The sequence below is a fragment of the Rhea pennata genome, chromosome 17, assembly GCF_028389875.1.
Source record: "Rhea pennata isolate bPtePen1 chromosome 17, bPtePen1.pri, whole genome shotgun sequence".
Lineage (NCBI taxonomy): Eukaryota > Metazoa > Chordata > Aves > Rheiformes > Rheidae > Rhea > Rhea pennata.
Genome location: NC_084679.1, coordinates 10,858,902 through 10,880,976, shown reverse-complemented (window position 1 = coordinate 10,880,976; position 22,075 = coordinate 10,858,902). Strand labels below are relative to the sequence as shown.

General features: G+C 50.5%; 1 protein-coding gene across 1 annotated transcript; it reads right to left on the bottom strand.

Annotated features, from left to right (window-relative positions):
* Window positions 1-166: 166 nt before the first annotated feature.
* On the bottom strand, window positions 167-21,757 carry MMP11 (matrix metallopeptidase 11; the record flags this gene model as incomplete). Its single annotated transcript, XM_062590367.1, has 8 exons — window positions 167-1,198; window positions 2,096-2,353; window positions 4,684-4,897; window positions 5,560-5,807; window positions 8,157-8,290; window positions 9,299-9,442; window positions 11,166-11,416; window positions 21,680-21,757. Coding segments are annotated over 8 exons (1,461 nt in total), but the record flags the coding sequence as incomplete, so codon positions are not given.
* Between the last annotated feature and the right edge of the window lie 318 nt (window positions 21,758-22,075).

Genomic DNA, 22,075 nt, shown 5'->3' with positions numbered 1-22,075 from the left:
GCGGAGCGGGGGCGGGCTGGCACCCGGGCGCCGCCGGGGCTTCACCCGCCGTCCTCCGCCCCCGGGCGGCGCGGGAGCCCGAAGCCCGACTTCATTCCCTTCCCCGGGGAGAAGGGGGAATGGTGAGCACTGTGGCTGGGTCGGAACTTTGAAAGGAAGAGACTAGTTGCAACCCATTCTTTGTTGTTGTTATTTGGGGTTTTTTTTGCATAATGTTGTGTAGCAAGTGCAAACAGCAGAGATGACGCTTGTGCATTATCGGAATGGTGTCCAGATGGACCTGTCCGCTGGAAATAGCAACTGATACGCGACCAATCAATGCAGTAATGAGCAACCTAATATCGGGGACCTAAGTTAATAAGAACATATAGAGCAATAGGGCAGTGTCCAGCACTGAAACCTAGCATCTTGGAAGGAAAGAGGCACGTTGTCTATTTACAAAACAGTATAAAATTCTAGCACATCCTAGTGTTGCAACATAAAACCAAGAGTAGAGCTGTGACAGGGTACGAATGTTCACCATTGCAACCGCAGTGAAGTGACCCTGGCAACACAGCCACACGTCGGAATTTCTCCATAGGCAGTCAGTGTCCTTAAAACTCCCTGGCTAAGGGTGAGGAAGGCATCTCTGTGGAATCCTTCTTCTGAGGCCAACGTCTGGAACAGCAAATGGGATGCTGCTGTGAGCAATGTAAACATAGGAAATACCACCAGATCAGTTTAACATGGTAGGGTCCGGGTTAATTAGGAAAGCCTGATCCCATTCAAGGCTTGCTCAAGGTCTTTTGGGATGCTATTGTTGGAAGAGCCTAGCTCCATTAGGGGTTTAGCGGCAGCTCTGTCTGTAGAGAACATGCCGGACACTTTGTTTTGATAGCAGCTGAAGCTGGGGCTGCTGAAACTGGAGAGGAGCAGCCTTTGTCACTTGTTGTGACAGACACCATTTGTGTCAGATGCTGAGCCTTAAATGAAGCCAGGAGTGGCAGTGGGAACCCTGTGTCTGTGTGGCTGCTGGAGATAAGGGAGATGAGAGAGAAATGTGGAGGAAATTAGAATCTCCCTCTTCATCTGAAGGAGTTGGAGGAAGGTGTGCAACTGAAGAAGTCCTGGCTGATCTGGCGTGGGTAGCCGTCGAGCACTTTAACCTGGACTGGGTCAAATTTCCAGTAATCTTGACCTCTCAGGAAGTAGGCAAAACCTGTGGATGGGAGATAAAGGGTCAGGAAAGACAAGGCCCACACATCTTAGAGCTCTTTCCTAGCATTTTTGTTTTGCTGAGGCACCACAGCATGGGATGTGGAGTGCCAAGAGAGCCTAGATTCAGGCAAAATGAATCTAGCAGCATCTTCAGCCTTTTCCAGATCTATGACTTGTAATGTTCTTTCTTATTGTTTTAGTATTGACAGAAGAAGAAACAGGAAGGATTTTATTTTATGTATCAGGTGATTTTAAATATGCTGCACCAGTGTAGTGGGCCCTGGAAAGGCAGAGGGAGTTTAGGACCTGAATAGGTCCAATGGCAGGGAGCTTGTGAAGACCTGCTAAAGAGTATCTGTTACTGCAGGGAAATTTCTCTGGGATTCAGGTCATTGCTTGAAGCACCAGTGAGCTATTCCACCACGTCCTTTAGGAGGAGAGAGGGAGTCACTCAGCAGTCATCCCAAGCACCTTGGCTGTCTCCAGTGTTTCTGTGGTGCTGCAATGCTGTGTTCAGCGTGGGATACTCCTGAGAGGACCAGCTAATACTGACAGCAGCCTGCTCATTCATGACAGCTGCCTAGGCTGAAATGTAGTGGTTCTGGTGGCATTTCATCCCTTCCTTTGTTGGAAGGGGTAGCAGCCGGGTAGGACTCCATGACTGTTTCTTTGTGAAAAGTTTGAATTCTCTCTATCAGATGCCTAACTTAACTAATTTTTGCAAATAATAAGGCTTGCTACTTCAATGAAAAACCCCCTATATGTTGTATAATGTGTGCAATGGCTGGAAAGTGTCCATTGTTACTGAGCATCTAAATCTAGTCGTCTTTTCCAGCTGGGAAGTGAGGTCAGCCTGAAAGCCCACCCCAGAGCAGGCCTTGTCCCTGCTGGCACTGACCAAACTCATCCTGGAAAGCAGCATCAATCTCCTGAGGGATGCCGCGCCAGTCGGCCATGGTCCGAGGGTAGATGTTGTCCACCTGACGGGTATGAGGGTTGAAGCGCCAGTAGCTGCCTCCACTGAAGATGTAGATCTTGTTCTTCTCTGCCCCCCAAACTAAAGCTGCCTGGACAGGGGAAGCAGGGAGGCCCAGCTCCACGATTGGGGTGGGGCCAGAAACCCGTCTTTCACCCTCATAAATCCAGTACTGAGAGTCTGTTGAGGAGACAGAAAAGGGAGAAAAAGCTCAGAAATTCTTTAGTATTTGATAACTCAGCAGTGAGCTGTGGAGCTGTAGGTGATGCCTTGGCAGAGCTACCAGGGAAGAGTGCTCATGAGAGGGGGAAAAACTCCACCACTGTCACAAACACTGTCACAGACACTGTCACCAACAGGCACTTGAAGCCCTAGGAGCACAAGGAGCTGAACTTCCACCTCTGTCCAACCCAGAGGGTGTCAGTGGGTGGGATGAGGAAGACTGCTTTAGCAGCTGTCTTTCTCTATTTGTAGAAGTTATAATAAAAGATCTGGCTTTGCATTTGAGCTGTGCAGCTGCCCAGCCTGTTTGCTCTTAGCCCTTTCACTGTGGAGAGCCTTGCGTGCATGTGGAAGGACGTGTTTCTCTCGAGTTGCTCCAGTCAGCTGGATCTGGTTTTGGTTTTCACATAGGCATTTGGATAATGGATCAAAGCCCTGAGCTTTGAGTTTGCTCTGGCTATGTTGAGGGAGGATCAAAACCCATTGCTGATTAAAAAAAAAAAAAAAATGTGAGATTGACAGGGTGAAGGTTGATTCCTATGACACCTATGCTGTGAAGCCTGGGGCTGCCGAGTAGGAGGAAAGAAGAAAAATGCATCATGCTCTGACTGGAGAGGGGGCACATTCCTTGTATGCAAAATCTGTGCATATGATAGAGTGGGAGGGTCCTGCACTTACCATCCAAGCCCGGCTCTTAGAGGAGAAGATATGTGGGCATGCATAGGCATAAGGGGGGCATGTGACTGTAATGGAACAAGCTACATAAACTAGGAAGAGGTTGCCAAACTCAAAGAGAGTCTGGAAACAGATTAAAATGGGAATCTCTGTAATTACCCTACGGTATGTAATACTTTTCCCTTATCTCATTTTAACTCATGGTAGGAGCCTGCCAATTTTAGCACTGTAAAATCCTTGTCTGCAGGTCAGGTGCTAGGTAATCTACTTATGCATTAATGCTGCATGCAGAGCTACTTGGTGCATTTTCCGATACTTGGCCCCACAATGTACAGATGGGGCATGCATGCACAGGGCAGCTAGGTACCTATGTAATCCTCTCTATTAAATTTACACTGGGAAAGAGCATTCAAGAAAACAGTGAAACTGAAACAGGGACTGCTGCTGGTTTGGGGCTCCAGAAATGGCCAGGAGGAGGTTTGGCTCCTCCATGAGTGATTGGTTTTTAACCTCTGCAGCAGCTGGAGATTGTTTGGCTCTGCACACAGGCTCCCTGTAGGCTAATTCAGCCTTGGGGTAATGTGTTCAGGCCCCTGAGGAGTGGGAAAGATGGTGTCCCTCTCCTGAGCAGGACCTCTGGGGTACAGGCTCAGGAGCTGTGACAACCTGTGAAACTATGTCTGGGGCCTCTTTTTTGCACAGTACTTCCCAGGGCAGCTGGGTGTACAGCTTTCCTCCACCTGGGGCTGCTGGAGGTACAATGGCCAGTGCTCATCTGCTCCTTGCAGAGGACTCTGTTGCAGGAAAAAATTTCTGTTCCCACAGCTAAACCAACAGGGTCATGAAAATCCATCCTGTAAAGCATGAATGTGTGTTTTGAACTGTATGTCCTCGTAAGTCCTTGGACTGATGGAGGTGCTGTTGAAGGATAGCCAGAGACCAGGTGGGTTGCCCCCATGGCAATCCAGACTATTGTAGCAATCGTACAGGTCAGGGCCTGCCTCTGCTCTGTACCAGCTCTAAACTGGAACGGGACCCTGTCATATGAGAGAGGATCTGGGCTATAAGAGGAGCTGACCAGGCTCAGGTCTGACCGATTTCACCAAGATAGGCTGGAATCAGGTGTAACTTGGTGGATGTACCATGCACAGGAGAGATCAAGACCCATGCTGATGGGAAAATAGGAATAATATACCAATTCTGGGAAGAAGGTGGATTTCCAGCACTCTTGGTTGTGATACCTAAGCTGATCACTAATTCTTGGTGACTAAGGATTGCAGTGAACCTGCCTTTTTCTTCCTCTTGTTTCCATATCCAAGGGAGAGCAAGCATTTTCTTTGTCCTCTACTGCCAGCAGGATTGCTAGGGTAGAGGCTCAAAGAAACCAACTGTTCTTTTCTCAGAGGAAGAAAATACCCTGGCTGTGTCTAAAATAAAAGTGACCCCTCCTTCTCTCTTTCCCCACAATATCTGCTAAAATGTTTAAATAGAGAAGGAAAAAAAATACTAAGGATCACTGGTGTTCAGAAGGCAGCTTCTCCTGCCTTGGTCCTGAATACTCCTCAATAAAGAAGACACATTTCTGAGCCCTCTGATCTGCATCCAGGTCTTACCTCGGAAAAACCAGATATTGCCCAGAGGGTCCTCGAAGGTGGCATCCACAGAGCTTGGGATCCCTTGCCAGTGACGAGAGGCCAGAGCTGGGTAGCCGGCCTGCAGTTTCCCAGCTCTCAATCGCCACACAAAGCGGGACTTGAAGAAGAACAGCTCCCCCCGGATGGTGGACACGGCATCGAAATCTGTGTTGCAGGCGTCAGGCTGCACAGACTGCCAAAGCACAACCTAGTCAGGCATCTGGACTCCCAGGAGCCCCCCTTGCCCGTCTGGGTTCAACTGACAGGACATCCCTGTGTCCAGACCTCTCCTCCCCAACTCTCTGATCACCCTAGCACTGAGTCCATAGAAAGGCAGTGCATCCTGCCAGTGTCTCATCAGCAAAAGCTGCTGACACCCTCTGTTTATCGCAGCAGTGGCTTTTCCTAAACTCTGTTTAAATCCAGCCTATTCCATGGTGACACTTTTGGAGGAAGAGATTGCAGGCATGACTAGGTGGAAGGAGGTTTAAACAGCAGGATCCCCATCTTCTGTGGTTTACAGCGCTCACTACAGGAGTAGTCTAGGCAAATGTCTCCATGGGTCTCTAAACCAGGTGTCCTGGTTTTAGCCAGGTTTTCATTGGACAGGTGCTGCCCGAAGATCCCCTCCCAGCACATCCCAGCTCTACCTAGCAGTATGATCTGGCCTGGGCATGGTCTGGCTGACTGGCAGAATGTATGGGATACCCAAGCTCAGTTCTGCCTGAGCTCAGCAGGCATAAAACCACATGTAAGCTTGCTCCTAGTCTCATGATGAGGACAGTGCCATTAGCTTGGGAACAAGCCGAAGTGATCATGGTGTTAGAAGATGACAAAGGCAAGCTGCCCACTCACCTCCATGTTGGTGATCTCATTTGTTTCAAGATCTGACTGGGGTGGCTCTGCTGGCTGGGTTGGGGTTAGGTCAGGATCAAGTTTGGGTTTGCCGTAGAGATACTGGATACCTTGTTTATCATCCTCACTCAGGCTGAGTGGGTAGCGGAAAATGTAAAAAGGAGACATCAGCGACTTGGAGACAGTTGTGTGCTGCAGACCCAGGACATGGCCAAACTCGTGAGCAGCCACTTGGAGGAGGTCAGTGCCTAAAAAGGGAAGAGATGGGAGATGCTTTTACCTGCTTGCATGAGATGGGCATCAGTGAAGGAACACTAAGATTAGTATTTGCTAATGACTTGCCACACAGACAGCAGAGGGAGCTCATTTATTGCTTGTGTGAGGACTTGTAGCAAGAAGGTGGCATTTAAAAATAAATCCATAAAATTTCCTCCAAAGTCAAGGCCTGGTGCTTCTTCACCAAACTCAAGCAGATGTATGGGAGATTGTATTTTAGGAATATATGACCTGAAAACATCTATAAATGAGGAGGGGGGAGAAGGGGATTTCAGTATGTAAAAATATGTAATTTGGCAAATGTTATTTAGCTTCCAGTGGATCCTTTTTGAAGCTGTTAAATTTTAGAGAAAGCTAGAAAAGAGGCATAATAAGCAGCAAAGCTTGTGAGCAGAGGCCAGAGGCTGTTTGTTGACAAGTTCCAGCGTATTCCTTCACTTGGCTTCAACCAGAAATCCTTCAAGCTGCAGCCCAAGTGATGAGGAAGGCAGGAATGTGAGTCAGCTAATCTTGTCGCTCCAAGCAGGATTTCCCTGCTGGCTCTAGGGAAGCAGGTCACTTCTCAGTATAGAGACTGGGGAGATCATGTTGGGAGGAACGCCTGGGAAGGGCCCAGAGGAAGGTGAGCCCCTGTTTTCCTCTGCTGGTTAACCTTACATCGAAGCAATGAATTTCCACGGCACTGAAACAATTAAATTGACCACATCTAGGTCATCTGAGAACGTGGGATTTCTACATCAGTGATTTATTACAAACTTTCAAGACACTTCTGTTTAACTTGGCAGGCTCCTCACTTGATGCTTTCCAGTGTTGGCAGATTCTCCGGGCGAGCTGAACAACAGCACGCCTGAAAGAGCTGTTCCCAGGAGGTAGTCAGTCCCCTTGGAGTCCTGTTTCATGCCTGCCTCTGGGGTGACCCGAAGGCACACCTTATACCTCCCTGTAGTTCTGCTCTTTCCTCTGTAAAATGGGGCTAAGGATTTCCCTGTCTCACTGAGTGCGGAGACAAGGATTAACATGCGTTTATGTTATAAAGCTCTTTTCAGCATACTAAATGGCAATTAGCTGCAAAGAGCTTTTATTACATTTATTTGTGGAAGACATGGAGGCGGAGGAGAAGGCTGCAGAATAGAGCTGGATTCTGATGGGAACTGGCATGCATTTTAGCCGTTCCCATTTTGCCTCCAACACTATCTTTGTGGGAGAACCTAAGAAATTCTTCAACAGCAAAGATAGCCCCAACAGCATGAAAGCTGGCAGAGCCTCCCCCTCCCTAAGTGGCAGAAATGCTTCTGCCAGCCTGTCAGAAAGGTCAGGTGCTTCATGATTCTTATTTTGAGTCAGCATGAGGGGGGCTGGAGATGTGACATTCCTGTGCCCCATGCAGAGGGTCTGACTTGGCATAGAATTGGCACTGAAATGTAATTGGGAGGCCTATCTGAGCCTTGAATATTGGTATGGATGAAAAGTTTGAGAAACCCCAGAGGGGCAGGGGTTTCTCTCAGGCTTTGTGGTTGTTTCTTGTTCCCTGTAGATTAACGTGGAAGGAGGAGGAAGGATTAACCTGAGTGAATTTGGGTGGGTCTTGCAGAAGTGGATGCTTTGGGCACTGATCCAGGTGTTTCCAGGCAGTACTGCTGTATCTCATGGGATACTGTGACGCCAGGCCCTGAGTGCCCAAGCAGAAAGCTACCAGCCTGGATCTATTATTAGCAGGGGAAGGAGAGGGGAAAAAAAAGTAATTTTTGATTCAGTGTGCTGTTGTTTACAGTCAGAGCATTCCCAGGCCACAGTGACAGAACTGAAGCCTGGGTGGTTTCCCTTTATGGACTTGTTCAAGGAGAAAAGAGTTTACAGGCAGGCAGTGAACAGTGTGTGCAGGGACTGGGACTGAAGCCTGACTGCTGTGCTGTTCTTGGAAGATGGTTGCATCATCTGGTGCCTGAGCCTCAGTTTTCCTTCATCTCTTCCCACTCTTATTTCTAATGGTTCCTGCCAGTGCTGGGTGCAATTTCTGTATGGCAGGTGTGTGGCTGAACAGAGGAGTGGTCTCTCCTGTTCCCCTTTTGCTCCCCTCCACATAGGCCCACCGGGAAATCACGGTTGTTGTACTGGACATGGGCTTTTCTGCAGCTGGAAGGTGATGAGGAAAGACTGAATACAAGTGGGTTTGCAAGCAGCGGGAGGGGCACGTACCACACAAAAATGACTGCTGCTTTTGAGTTTTACAGGGGCCCTGTTCACACCACAGTTAAATCATTTCTAAGTGCACTGATACCCATCCTGGAGTGTCCACTGCTCTCTCTGAAACAGTACCATACCCAGGTTGTTCCCAATAGTCCAGGTCTCATCATAGTCAAAATGGACGTCTCCCTCCCGATGGGTCTTGGGGAAGAATGCATGTGCCAGGATCCCTCCGGGACCATCAAAAGGCAGGTTATCTCCATGCCAGTACCTGGAGGGAAAACACATTGCATCTCAGACAATGTTGTACCTCAGATGAACAGCATCATACGGCCCGAGATGCGAAGCCACTGTGAGGGGACAGCAGCTCTCACTCCTGTTGCAAGATCATCCCAACAGTCAGGCCTGATTGCTTTGTGTTTTTCAGATTGCTACTCCTCTGGTTCTGCACTGGGGGACTGAGGAGGCAGAACTCAGTCACAGAAAGCCCTGGGGAGCTCTTATGTTTTTCTCATGGAGGTTTCTCTCCTCCCCAATTCAGCTTTCGGCACAAGGCTGACTGCAAGGCCTAAATAATTAAAGAAGTGACTGCCTGAGCCAAGATTAAGTCAGCATAGCGGAATGGCAGGGGGCTGTGGAGGGGCAGCCAGCAGAGAACATGGCCAAATTCTCAGGTCCTCACTCAAGCCAAGCCTGCTGCTGACTGATATCTCTCATGTGTTTCCTTACATGAGAGATGTGACCACTTCAGAGAGCTGAGGGAGGCACAAGCAACTACGCAGAATGCAAATCTCATTACTGCTTGGACAGTCTCCACTGCCTTTATTAGCTTTGTGCAAACAGCAGCAGAGGGAAGTTTTGCCTATTTTGCCGAAAGTGAATTTTAGGCTAGGAGCCAAGATGCATTTAACCAAGAAACTGTATTTGTCTTGGGGCAGACATTTAGCTCATTCAGTCAAGGGACAGGATTGACAACCTGAAGATGGTAAGTCAGGACAAGACTTAAGAAAACAACTTTAGGGCAGAGAAATATAAACGTACCAGGAAAGTTAATGAAAAATTAGTAATGGTACTATGCACAGCTTGCAGGGAACTGGTGCAGTTTCACCAGGCAGCCCTGAACTGATGAAAACCCTAAGTCTGAAAGTGGAAACATGAGCCTCCATTTAAGTGCCTAAATCATATGCTGACAGTTGATTCTCCTCTTGTAAAAGCCTAGGGATCTTGTTTGCAGGGCTGCTGCTCTGCTGGGAAAGATGTCGCTGCCCACTGTGCTCACCTCGTGAAGTCGATGATGATGTCAGCCCGGCCCTCCTGCACCTCGGTGAAGGTCAGTGGGGTCACATCGCTCCACACTTTCAAAGCTTCCTCGATAGTCTGTCTCACTTTAGCTTTTATGAGTTGCCATGGGAACCTGATAATTCTGAAAGGCAACAGGCACTGGATGAAGATAAGCACTGCTGTCATGAAGACACTAGATGTAGGATCGGTAGCATTAGGGTAGGCATTCTCTGTTAGCACTGAAAAATCTCCAGCCCATAGAGGCGCTGCTCCGATACCCTCTTCCAAGCAACACATGCAGCAGATAAATTGCGTCAGTTTTGAAACCCTCTTGCTGGTGGGCCCAGAGGTGAGTTCTTCAGATCAGTCCTCTGAACAGCCACTATTGGCCTGGCCTGATGCGAAGGTAACTGTGCCCACCTGCACTGCAGTTTTTGTCACTGCTGAGGAGACCCACAAAGCTGCCAAGGAAAGGTGGCTCCTCATATTAGCAGGTATTGTGATGCTGAGAACTGAATCCTCTCTGCTATCTCCAAAAACAGTGGAGTCCCTCCCCAGCAGGAAGGAATCTGCAGCAAAATGTGCCGATCACCCTGCCTTTTGGTGGCTCTTGTATCAACTTATAATTTCATCTAGTGGTCTCTTAAGGATGGAGCTGCAATCTCTGTTATGACCCAACTAGATAGTGACTGTGAGAAATCAGTGCCCCTACTGTGACAGGGCTGTTACCTTCTTGTCATTGTGCAATTTTAAGCATTTTTCACTGGAAACCTTGTAATGGACATTTCTGGATAATTTTGTGAAAGATCTGTGCTTCTCTGAAGTGCTGCAGCGTTTCCCATGTCTGTCCCTTGTGAGTCCATGCCCACAGAGGTACATGGAAATGGTGTGATGTGATTTTTTTTCCTTCTAAAATTCTGCTGTAAGGGCTTTTTTTTTTTTTTTTTTTTTTTTTGTCCCTGGAGACCTGGGCTTGCTCAGAGCAGCTAATGCCTCTTGTGCACTCCTGTAACATAACCAGATGGTAAGGGCTGCTGCAGAGAGAGTTTTCATTCCCTTCAGTTAACAATGTTGGTGTGTGTTCATCTCAGCTGTGTTTCTTTCTTTAACACTGTTGACCAAAGGAAAAAGCCTTTCTGTTATCTATAGCCTCCCAAGGCTATGAGGAAAGAGTCTCCTGCACTTAATTAAATACAAGATGATTGAAATGTCATCAAAGAACATACAAGTGTGCTCACTTTTCTACTCTTGCCCATGTGGGCAATTAGGGAAACATAGGACGACCCTTCCTTAAGCTTGTACAGCAGATTTACAAGGTGTGAAAATATGTAGGGTGATTTGGGCAAAACTTTACACTGAAGCTGTGTTTATGGGAATGTCAATAACAGCAGAATAAAAAGGGTTTTTTAAAATAAACTGTGAGGTGAGTTCCCAGAGTGGTGACTGTGGGGGGCCAAGACGCAACAAGAGTGGGTGAGAGTGGAGGTGAGGTCCTGCATATATCAGGGGTTGATGCTGGGAGTGAACATATGTGTGTGGGTTGCTGGTGGGTGGCATTGATGTGGGGCTGGCTGGGGGTAATGCGACAGCTGTTCAGACTGTGTTTGGACAGGGGGTGAGTGGGCAGCTGTGCTTATGGCAATAAGTGTGTGAGGAGATTTGGAGACACTGGTACGACCCTGCCGATGTATCGGTGTGTGGCTCCCCTGTCCCCAGGCTAGTGCAGTGGCATTTGAAGGTGCCCTCTAGGTTTTCTGGGCACGTCACAGGGAAGCACAGCATGCTGTGTTCCAGGTAACCTCGTACTGAGAGCTTTGAAGAGGGATAACCAAACCAGTCTAATTCCCTTTTTGGGCCTCTCTTACTTGTAGGTGAGATCAGTCTTGTCCCAGCGTCCCCCTGAGAGGACGAACCGCTTCTGCCGGTTCCGCCCGTTCTTGCTGTCCGACAGTGTAGGGAGATCCGGCACGCCACACCGGGGCGGGTTCCAGCCTGTTGCCTGCTCTTCTGCACCCGTGGAGAAGCCCTTGGTGGGCACACCAGTCCCCCTAGAGTTCACCAAGGAAGAAGGCCAGAGACTCTGTTCCTTCCAGGTGTGGTGTTTTCGAGACACATCCTGAAAGAGGAAAGAAGAGGCAATACTTCAGTGTCTGAGATGGGAACTCTCATGTAGAGTGGCAAATGTCTCTCCACATCAGTCCTGCAGTGGTAAGTTCCATATCTCTCTGGGGCCATCTCACTCTGCTGTGGGGCACATCTGCTCCCCACAAAGACCCTCCATTCCCTCTCTCTGGTGGTGCCCCTTCCCTGGGCTCTGCTGCTCCCAGGCTGATGAACACCTGGGAGGCAGTATGTAAGGCTAGGGCATTCCCTGAGCACTGGTTTATTTTGGTCCACTCTTCCTTGGCAGCTGGCCGGCAGGAAATGCTTTTGCAAATTGTGGATGAGAACCAGACCCTCCAAAAAAGAAACAACTCACTAGGGAGTAAAGTCCCCCCTTTGTCTTGCATCCTTTTAACCCCTATTCCACCCTGGCCCTGGGTAGGGAAGATGTTAATAGGAGAAAGCCATTATCCCCCCAGCGCACAGTTGAACCCCCTGTTCTACCCCCCATGTCATCCCCTTGCTGTCCTGGCATGATGAACAGTCCCTCAGTATGGCTAGGACACAATGTAAGCTGGAAAGCAGGACACATGGATCTAGGGATTGGCTTAGAGCTGCGTCACAGGGCAGTGGTGACTTTCCACTGGAGCACCTATCACTGTCTCAGATCACTGAATCTCAAGAAGGGAGTGTGCAGGACTCTGTCCCCTCACCTCACTCTGCCTGTACTTGGGGATAGGACCACCTGGGCTGTCCCACACTTAATTCAAAAGGCAGGGTTCCTCTTGGAAGCATTAGTTAGTGCTAAATAGCCTCAATGTACTGGCTTGTACTGGCTTCCCACTTGATGCCACTATGGGACTACTATGATACATGAGCTGAACTAAATTCACAATTTGTCATGAGGCATGCAGCGTGAGAGGGTGTGTAGACCCTTGAGTAACCAAGCTGCACAAGACAGATATCCAAGTGCCGAATTTGTCACCTAATTCTGTGCAGCAAAGTTTAAAGGTGCTTGAACGCGAGGAGGAGTCAGGATGCAGAATGACACCTCTCAATCCAGACAGGTAGGCTCCCATCCAGCAGGACTCCAGAGAGATGACCTGGGACTCCTTCCTATCCCTGCAAAGGGCTCCATCATCCAGGCCAGTTTTCCTTCCAGCCTTGCCAAGGATGTGAAGGTCGGGCTGGCATGATGCCAGCACTGCCATGCTGCCGTGTAATCTGCATGTTGCCGTCACTCTATTCCCCTACAATGAGCCCATTCATGCAGGCAGGAATGAAGTGTGAAGCCCTTGGCATTAATTCCGCTATCAGGCTCCCATCTCTGTAATGGTCCTATGCCTTTGAGCAATGCGTGGATGGACACAAGAACCAGGCAGGTCATGTAAGGTGCATTTTAGGTATCTGGCTCTTATTTCTGTCACCACTCCAGCCTGCTGGCTTGTCCTTCCCAGCCAGTCAGACACCCGGTGACTTGGCACCTATCACCTCCTGCTAGCCTTTGCCTCAGAAACCAGGCCTTGCATCAAGCCAGTTTGGGTGTCTCAATGCACTTTCATGCACCACAGGAATTGCACCATCTACCCTCCAAAGACAGAAAGCCTGTCTTTACATGTCGTGTAAAAAGCTTACCCACCCCACCAGCTGTGGCACTGAGAATTTGTCTAATGCTTTAATACAAGGAGGGTGTGTGGAGTGGCCTGTCCAATGGGAGTCTGCTACACTGCTCCTGGTGAATACTGGAGCCCTGCCAAGTTGGAGATACCTGTGTTTCTAAGAGGAGCTCTTTGAGAGCTGCCTGGCACCCTGCCTGGTCTGGCAGCTAATGGCTGCAAGTGACAAATGGCAGGAGGAGTTGATAAGGTTCATGTCCTGGCCAGCATCTTGCTCTCAGCCCCGATGAGACTCTCTGCTGAGCACATAATGGCAGCTGGGCTTGCTGATGCTTTACATTGAACTCCAGTTTGAAGGGGCTTTGTGGTCCTTACTACACACTCACTGGCATGAATCCCAAGACCATTTGTCACCACCTGAAGCAGGACCTAGGGACAACAGGTAATGAATGTGTCTGGATTATCGGGAGCAGGAGATGCTGGCCAGCCACAGCAATGCACATGAGGAGCAGGAGTGGAGATGGACCCTGGGCAGCCCTTGCCATGGAGCTGGGCGGATTGTAAAGCCCTCAAGGAATTGCTGAGGTAGGCAAATGGGCTGGAGCTGACCCAGATGAGCTCACTCCTGGATTTTGTCTCAGCTATGCCAGGAACATCCCTTTAGGCTGCTGTAGGGCCTGACAGATCTCCTAGAAAGGCCTGTTACAGGATTCATAGCTGGGGACACTGGCACAAGTTTCGGACCATCATCTTCCTCTGAGCCTGGGGCAGAGAGGGGAGAAATTGCTGTTTCCTTCTTACCTGGACGGAGCCCATTTTCATGGACAAAAGAAAGGTAAGTTTTGTCTCTCCTCTTTAGTGAACTGGAGGCCACTGGCATGAATCCCAACTTTTAGATGTCCAAACCCCATTTTGCATTGGGTAGGACCCTCCCTGCTCCTGCCTACCTCTGTTCTGCCATGACCCTGGCCCTGTGAATGGCTCTGGGTGGAGTCAGGAGGTTAGAAGTGCCTGCCTACCCCTTGTACTTGCTGTGCCCCTGGACAAAGAGTTGGTAGGGCAGCACGTCTCTCTCTGTCGTCACTGTACTGGCATTAGCATGATGGCAGGAAAGGGCTGGAAAATGCCACTGCAGGCACAGCTGGCAAAGGGAAATATAACAGGCAGAAACCACTTGCCAAACAATGCTCTGGAGACGTGTGAGACTGGAGATTTCAGTTTCCTTGGCAGGACACGCCTCGCTGCAGTCAGTTCCAAAGGCTTAGATAACATGTCCTCTTGCTTAGGGTTGCATCCTACCCACCCAGTGCTGAGGCCACCTCTCTGCAGGATGTGTGGGGGGATGTGGGAGAGATCTGGCTTTGTTCTCTGGAGCCAAACTGTGGTCTAAAGCCCTGACTGCTCTCATAGCAGGTGGCAGCTCCTCAGCAGCCCCTCACCTGCCCTCCCCCCAGGAGCAGCACTAGGACTGTGCTGCTGCTCAAACAAGTAAATGCAAACCTGTGAAGGGAGGCAGAGGAAGGTACTGGCTGCTGGGCAATCATCGGGGTGTCCCCACTTCTCCCATCCTGACACTGGGGGGGGGGAAGGATTACCAAAGATCAAAGATTGCAGGTCCCTGCAATCCAGGGAAGATATTCAGACCAGCTGAGTGCAGAGCTGGGTTAGTGCATAGCGAAAGCACTTACAGGGGAGAAGGGGAACCAGACAGACAAGGCAAGAGAGCCTGTTTCACCTGCCAGCAATCCCTTGTGGCCAGCCTGGGGGAAATCTGCCAGCCTCACACCTGAAGCATTGCTGTAACCCAGCCCATGAGAACCCTTCCCAGGATGCATGAGCCTGGCACTGAGCTTCTGGCTAAGGCTGTGTGCAGCCACTTAAACTGCCCTTCATGGTGTAGCCTACAGTCAGAGATGGCTGCTGTACCTGGGAACAGGCAGCTTTTAGCTGCAGGAGAAGGTCTGGGCTTTGCAATATCTCTTTTCACAAAGAGAGCACCACTCCCTAGCAGCCTTGTGACCAAAAGGCTGATGGGGAACAGAAGAAAAAGGAAAAATCCGGTGGGAAAGCAGAAACCACAGCAGAGATGCAGACTGCTCACTTGGTTTCCTCAAGCTTTATCAGCTCTCAAGTGCTGTGACACAACGGACATCACTTCTGGGTCTGCTGGGGCCAGATGAACACTGGCCAGGCTCCTCAGGAAGTGTTTCAGCCATCCCTAGGAGTCAGGAGCATCTTCAACCTCATTGTGCTGGGCAGCACTTGCCCTCCAGAGCCTCCCAGGAGAAGAAGCAGCTGAGCAGCACAGCTACAATGGAGCATCAGCAATACAGTGTATAAAAAGACTCAAAAGCAAAGCTGCTCTCTGGTGCTGGCAGTCCCAGTGCTCCTGTCTGCCTGGGTCCATCCTTTGTTGCCTACCCTGCACTTAAACCTATCTCCAGTGTCACACCTAATTACCTCCATGACCAGGCTTTGGCCTGCTCCTGTAGCATGGACATGAAGGGAAACCCCACTCCATGGCAGATGGGAATGACCAGACAAGTTACTACTGCAACATGAATCCCATCAGTCTCTGATACCTCCCCTTTCACTAGGGGCTACTTCCCCTTCTGCTAGGGGATGAGCTAATGGGTTTTTCTCCCACCTCCCCATCCCTTTTGCTGCTGGTTTTCCATTTCTCCTTGCTTTCTCCTTCTGTTACTCAATGTGTTTGGTGAGGCCCTGGTACTTGCTGCCTGTTTGGCTAGTCAGAAGGACCAGTAGAGTACTGAAGCATTATTTTACCTCAGAGCACTGTTTCACGTAGCTTGATGTGTGGGGAAGGAGAGTAATAGGATGCTCTCCTCTGCAATTCGCAAGACAAGTTTCATCACCTCATCCATGGCCCTTTGTGGCTTTGGTCCATGGGGGCTCTGCACCCCTTTCTCCCTTAACAAATTGCAGTATTCTTGCCTAAGATCAGCACTGCTTTCCTGATGCCCAGAGTGTTGTGCCTGGTTTGGCCATTCTGGCTCTCAGCCCAGCATAGATTTGCAGGTTTGGATTTCAAAGTGTGGCTACACCCTCTAGTTATAGCAATAAGACTGGAATTAGCTCCACTCCAGTCTGGGAGTTACCTGGGGACAAGTTACATCCCAGAAGTGCAGCACTGCTTGACCTTGGAAGGTACTAATGCTGCAGCTGATATTTCAGAGCAGAGATGATACAATTTTGGTGTGGTTGGACCCCTGAACTGAGCGTGCTCCTAACCAATAGGCAATATTAGTGGAAATGGGAAGCTCAGTGGAAACAATGTATAGACAAAGTCATCAGATTACTGATCTTACTCACCACCTCTACCCTGAACAGGGCAGAGTCTTCCATTCTCTCTGACTGTGAACTCTTTCTTACACAAAATGCTGTTGCAACAGCACTGACTCCCTCCTGCTGGGCTACAATCTGGTTCTACTGCACTCAGAGAGGATGCAAAGGCCAAGGTCAGCCTTTGGCCAGATGAGGCTAAATGGGAGGTACTGCAGGGCTTGGTGGTGCATGCACAGTTGGATGTTCCTTTTCACTCACTTCCCCTACTCTATGAACCTTGACGGTTTGTTTCCGGATTATTTGGTGGTAGTTGTTATTGGCAACAAAAAAAGGAAAATGTTCGTTTTTCCTAAGCAATGTGGAACATGAAGCATTGTGGACTGCAAATGTTTATGGCCACAGACAGAATGAAAAGGCCTAGGCTCTGATGTAACAAGGGAAAGCAAATGAATAAACACTGCTGGAATTATTTTTATTATCAGACAGTTTAATTATGTGACAGTTTGTGAGTTTATTCCATCAACAGCACCACAACCAAGCTGCTGGTGTCACCCACGCAACAGTTTGCCAGCAACAGGAGTACTTAAAAAGCAAACAAACCCCCGGATATGCCCCCGGGGAAAGTAAAGGTTTTGAGAACCCTTAATCTGATGACTTAGAAATCCCCTTGAAACCAAGAAGCCACTCTGGGATGCAGCATACTCCAGCCAGAGGAGGAAGGGGATTGAGGCTTTTTGTTCACTGTGTATTTACATCCAGGTTAAGGTAAGCAATGAGCTGTCAGCATCCAGCTCAAGGATAACAGCCAGGACATCCGCTGAGTACAGCTACCTGGCATAGTGCAGTCCTCTCCAAAGCTGTGGGGGGATGTTCTCCCTTCAGGGAATATATCCTTCTTGGATGTTCAGGCTGCGGTCTCTAAACCTACAGGACAAGCACTTTCCCCTGCCCAACCTCCTGGAGAGGTCTGCTGTGGTCCAGGGTTCTGGTCTGTGGGGTTTGTCTAATTTTCAGCGGTGGTTCTGTAGCAGATGCCAGGGGAGAGTCAGTGAAGACCCTCAGACTGCTGGAAAGTTAGGAAGAAAAAAAGGCACTGTACTAAGGTGGCTCAACTTTGCTATCAATATGCAATAGCTTTAGCAGCTTTATCCTGAAAGACAGATTGGTCACACCCCTGTGTGGCCTTTTCAGTGCAGGACACCATGAAGAGCAAGAATATGTCCTATTGCTGAGCTAACTAACAGTGAATCTGCTTGCACATGCTGCCCCAGCAGGATCAGGATGAGCAGAAAACCCAAGCTGACAAGCCCAGCAGCCTCTACATACAGCAACAGTGTGAAAACTGCTGCTCAGTCTAAACTTGATCTCTCTGTCTTGGACAGAGTACAGCTCTCCCATGGGTTCTCCAGGGAATCTCCTGTGAATGCCTCGTCCCATCTGTTCCTCACTTCAGGGTGGCTGTGGGGCTCACAGCCCACTAGGAATGCTTCCACTTCAAACATCTTGAAACTTGAACCAAACCCAATCTGAAACTCGTCCAAAGCTTGAAAACACTCTGACAGCTCGTGCTTACTCTTCGCATTTCCACACACCTCCAGAATCAGGCAGGATCTACATCTAAGAGGAACGTTTCTACTTGTTACACTTTCCATCCCCTTCTTGGACTGTTGGAGCACAAATAACCTTTCTCAGCTGTTCTTGTCCAGGCAGAGACCTTACTGTGAGATGATTTCTCTCTTCTGCCCAAATCTCTTCTGCACAAAGAGGAGGATGTTTGGTCATCCTGTGTTATTTCTGTCTGCCCTGGGGGTCTTATCTGCATCAGGATCTCAGTGAACCTCTAAAATGTGTCTGCGCCCCTCAGCAAACCCCTGCAGAATTTTGCCCGACAGCCACGTGCTGACTGAGCTTCCATTCATGCCACTGGCTAAGCCTGCCCCCAGTGTAAGAACATCCAAGAGCCCTTCATTTACTTGTCTGCTGTACTTGGGGATTAGTATGGAAGAGCTGACAGCACCTCATCTCTGCCAGACAATTTATACAAGTTTCTTTTTAAGCAACAGACTTAGTGCACCCTGCCTCTGTTGAGCCCGAGTGATGGTGGTAAGGCAGGATGCATGTGGGGGAGGAGCGAACAAAGTGCAGTGGGAGCTCTTCCCCCAAGGGCTTCTCTCCCTTCTCTTTTCTCCCTTTCCAGTCTTCCGTGTTGGCTGCGTGCTCAAGTCTGCCACACTGCAGGGTGTGCACAGGTGCGTTGTACGTGAAAGCACAAACACAACAAACATGCTGCAGAATAACTGCTTACGTGCATCTTAAGTCTCTCCTGGAGCAAAGGATAAACATGGCTAAAATTACCTTAACACTCATTTCAGTATTTAAATAGCCAAACCAAACAGTGCAAATGAAACTCTTCCTGCAAGAGCTGCCTGTGTCCTGAGCGAGGCAGGTGAGTCCCCACTGGCTTCCCCCCAGCTCCTCTCTCAGCCAGCAGGGAAGGGCAGCACAGTGCCTTCCAGGTGGGAACCTGCTGGGTTCAGAGAGCTGCAGTATAGGGCTCCTGATGGATGATGCTGGCAGCTGGGAAGGTGCATGCCACTTCTCTGTGGATAGATAGTTTCCAAGCAAAATGGACTGACTTTGATTTCCCAGGGGAGCCAAAAGTAATGCAGGAATTCAGTGTGTGCATGTGCACTGCCCTGAGGACTGCAGGTCTTTTGTTCTCAGGTTTTACAGTGGACCCTAGAGACAGCCTGTATTCTGCTCTCAGTTTTCTCTTTTTTTATTTAGGTGTTAATGTAGAAGGAGATCTAAGAGCTTTGCTCCAAAGAACTCCAGCTCTTCCTGTAACTTCCTCTGTGTAGCCTGGCTTTAAAATTAATCTTAGCCCTTGATTCCCTCCCACCATCCCCCAGGCTAATGCTGTTGTGATTTGTTGCTGGAGCACCTAATAGCACCAGGCATGGTCCAGCATCCCTCTGTGCTCTGTGCTGTATACTGCAGTCCTTGCCCACCCCATCTACTAGCACAGAACTTGAGGAAGTCACCATCCTCTAGCCTGTAAGCATGTAGGTCTCTCTTCCCTGCTCAGCCTCTTGGCTCCTATCTCATTTATCACCTGGCAACAAAAGGTACACGGCAAGGAAAATAACTGGAGTTAGACGTATGGAAACATCTCTTTGTGCAGGGAGACTAAAAATAGCCAGGAGAAACGAACATGTGATGGCATGGCAGAGGTCTCTTAAAAAAGAGGGTAGAAAGCTCGTGTACAAGTGAGCAATCAGTTATGTGGGCAGCAGCAATCCAAGGGCCACTGTCAACTCAACAATCCCACTTCAGCCACTTGGCACTGACATGCTTACCCTGGTGGGGAGAGGAATGGTGCTCATTATTGTCAGCTTATATGCTTGTATGTGAGAGCAAGTTCTGTGATGCTGGGTTCCCTGTTCACCTCAGAGGCACCAGAATGACCTTCAGAAGCCTTGACACCAGATCAGAAACATATACCCCAAGAAGTATTTATCTGGAATGGAGAGAACTGCCCTTTGCAAGGATGGGAAAGCATGGGTCCCTTTCAAACCCAAACACAGTGCAGCCAGCATCTCTGGAGAGACTGAGTAAAATGCTTTGATTTTTAACCATGAGCTCCACATGGCTGGTCAAATGCACTGGCACAAGATATCTCTGAATAGAACATATCAGTGAGGACATCACATAGAGTTGCTCTAACTAGGAGAAAAGTATTAGCAGTCAGGGTTCAGAGCATTAGCCTGGAGTGAAGAAAAACCATATCTGGCCAGCAGACTGCCAACTAGGGGGCCTTCTTCGGGAGTGCAGTCTTGGATCGGCTGGACCAGGAGTCTGAGCAGACTGCAGTCCCTGCATTAACTACGCTCTTCCAGCATTTTGGTATATTCCCCTCTGTTGAAGGAGCAGTGCCAAGACAGATAAGCCTCAGCAACCTCTGCATTCAATTGGCAGCTGCAGACACAGGCAGGCGGACATGAACAGTGCAAGTTTCAGTTGGACCAGACCAAAGTTCATACAGGGTAAGAAAACCTAGGGCTGGCTCTCCCTTTCCTGCAGGATCACATGCAGGTCCATGTTGGCAGCATGACTAGAACCAGAGGCTTTGCAAATCCCTCTAGGAACAGTGATTCTTCAGCTTGCATTTGGCAGTGCGTGAGGCACCCTGCCAGCCCAGCAATCCCCAGCACTGTGCAGCTGGAGCTCTGTCCTCTTTACATGCCACCCAGCCCACCACTTGCTAAATTTAGATATAGGTGAAATCTACAGTGGTATTGTAACTAGGGTGCAGAGCACCTTATGTGAGCGCGTGGCCCCACCTTCCAGAGGCACAGTAGAGCTAAGTGCAGTGACATTTTGTTGTGAAAAATACAAGCGCTTTGGGGGCCAAGGCTGGCCACGCCAAGTCCCAGCCCACGGCAGATTTAGCAGCCAAGTTAGAAAGTACTCAGATGACAGAGCCGATAATAAAACCATCGACAGAACCTGAACTAATCCCCTTGGGCTGCTACTGAGCATTTACTCTGTCATTATTTTATGGCACACTAGCAAAGTGCATGTATATAATAACCCAATTACGCATGCACACATTCCCGGCACAAGGAGCTCTCTGTCTTTCCAGTCCCCCAAATCTCTCACACACCACTGCTCTTCTCCGGCAGCAGCAGTGCCTGCTGCTTGCAGCCCCATCCCAGGTGCTAGGATCTGGCAGGCATGTCCAGGAAGAAAGCCCTGCTGCTCCCCTCCTGCCTGCACGTTTTATTCGTCCATTTAGCCTCCTCTCTCCGTAACACTTCTCGCTTTCATGTGAATTGCCAGCACAGCATGTGGGATGCATTATTAGCAGGCAGTGAGTGCTCTGCTACCTTTAGAGGAAGGGGGGATCCCTTGTCCTCTGTAAACCCTCATTGTCCCGGTCCCTGCCCTGCTAGTTTGTTCTTCCCGTTCCCCCTCTCTCTCCCCAAAGGGAACATATCCACAAACCTACGCTGACACACCGAACCGCCCGTGCTGCGCGCTCTGCCCCGGTGCCGCGGCGCTGTGCGCGCCCGCCCGAGGCGGGCAACGCCGCCCGCGGCGAAGGTGCCGGGGCGCGGGCACCCCGGGGCCTCGGCCGGGGCGCGGGCCGCGGCTGCCCAGCAGCGCACCGCCGCCCGTGCCGGCGCCCCCGGGAAGTTCGCGGGGCCCCGGCGGAGGGAGATGCCCCCTCGGGGCAGCCGCAGCGAGAGCGCCGCCGTGCCAGAGGCGAGGGGCGGCGGGGGCAGCGGCCGGAGCGGGTGCCCCGGCGCGGCGGCGGCGGGCAGGGCGCCGCGGGGCGCGCCGCGACTCACCGGCTTGTGGCGGCGGGCGGGCGCGGCGGGCGCGCAGTGCAGCAGGGCGGCGGCGAGCAGCGCGGCGGCGGGCAGCGGCGGCCGGGCCATGCCGGGCGGCGCGGAGCGCGGCGGCGGGGGCCGGCGGCGGCGCGCTCGGACATGGGGCGGGGGGGTCCCGCAGCGCCTTTTATCGCCCCGCGGCCGCCTGCCCTCCCCCCGCGCCTCCCTCCCGCTCCCGCTCCTGCCTTTTGTTCTCCCCTCGTCGAGTTACAGTTTTATGGGCTGAGGGGACACGGCCCGGCGGCATCACGGGCGGAGCCGCGGCGGGCGGGGGGTCCCGCCCCGCCGCCCCGGCCCCGCGGGCTCCCCGCCCCGCCGCCCCGGCCCCGCGTCGGCGGGCGGCGCCGGGGGGTC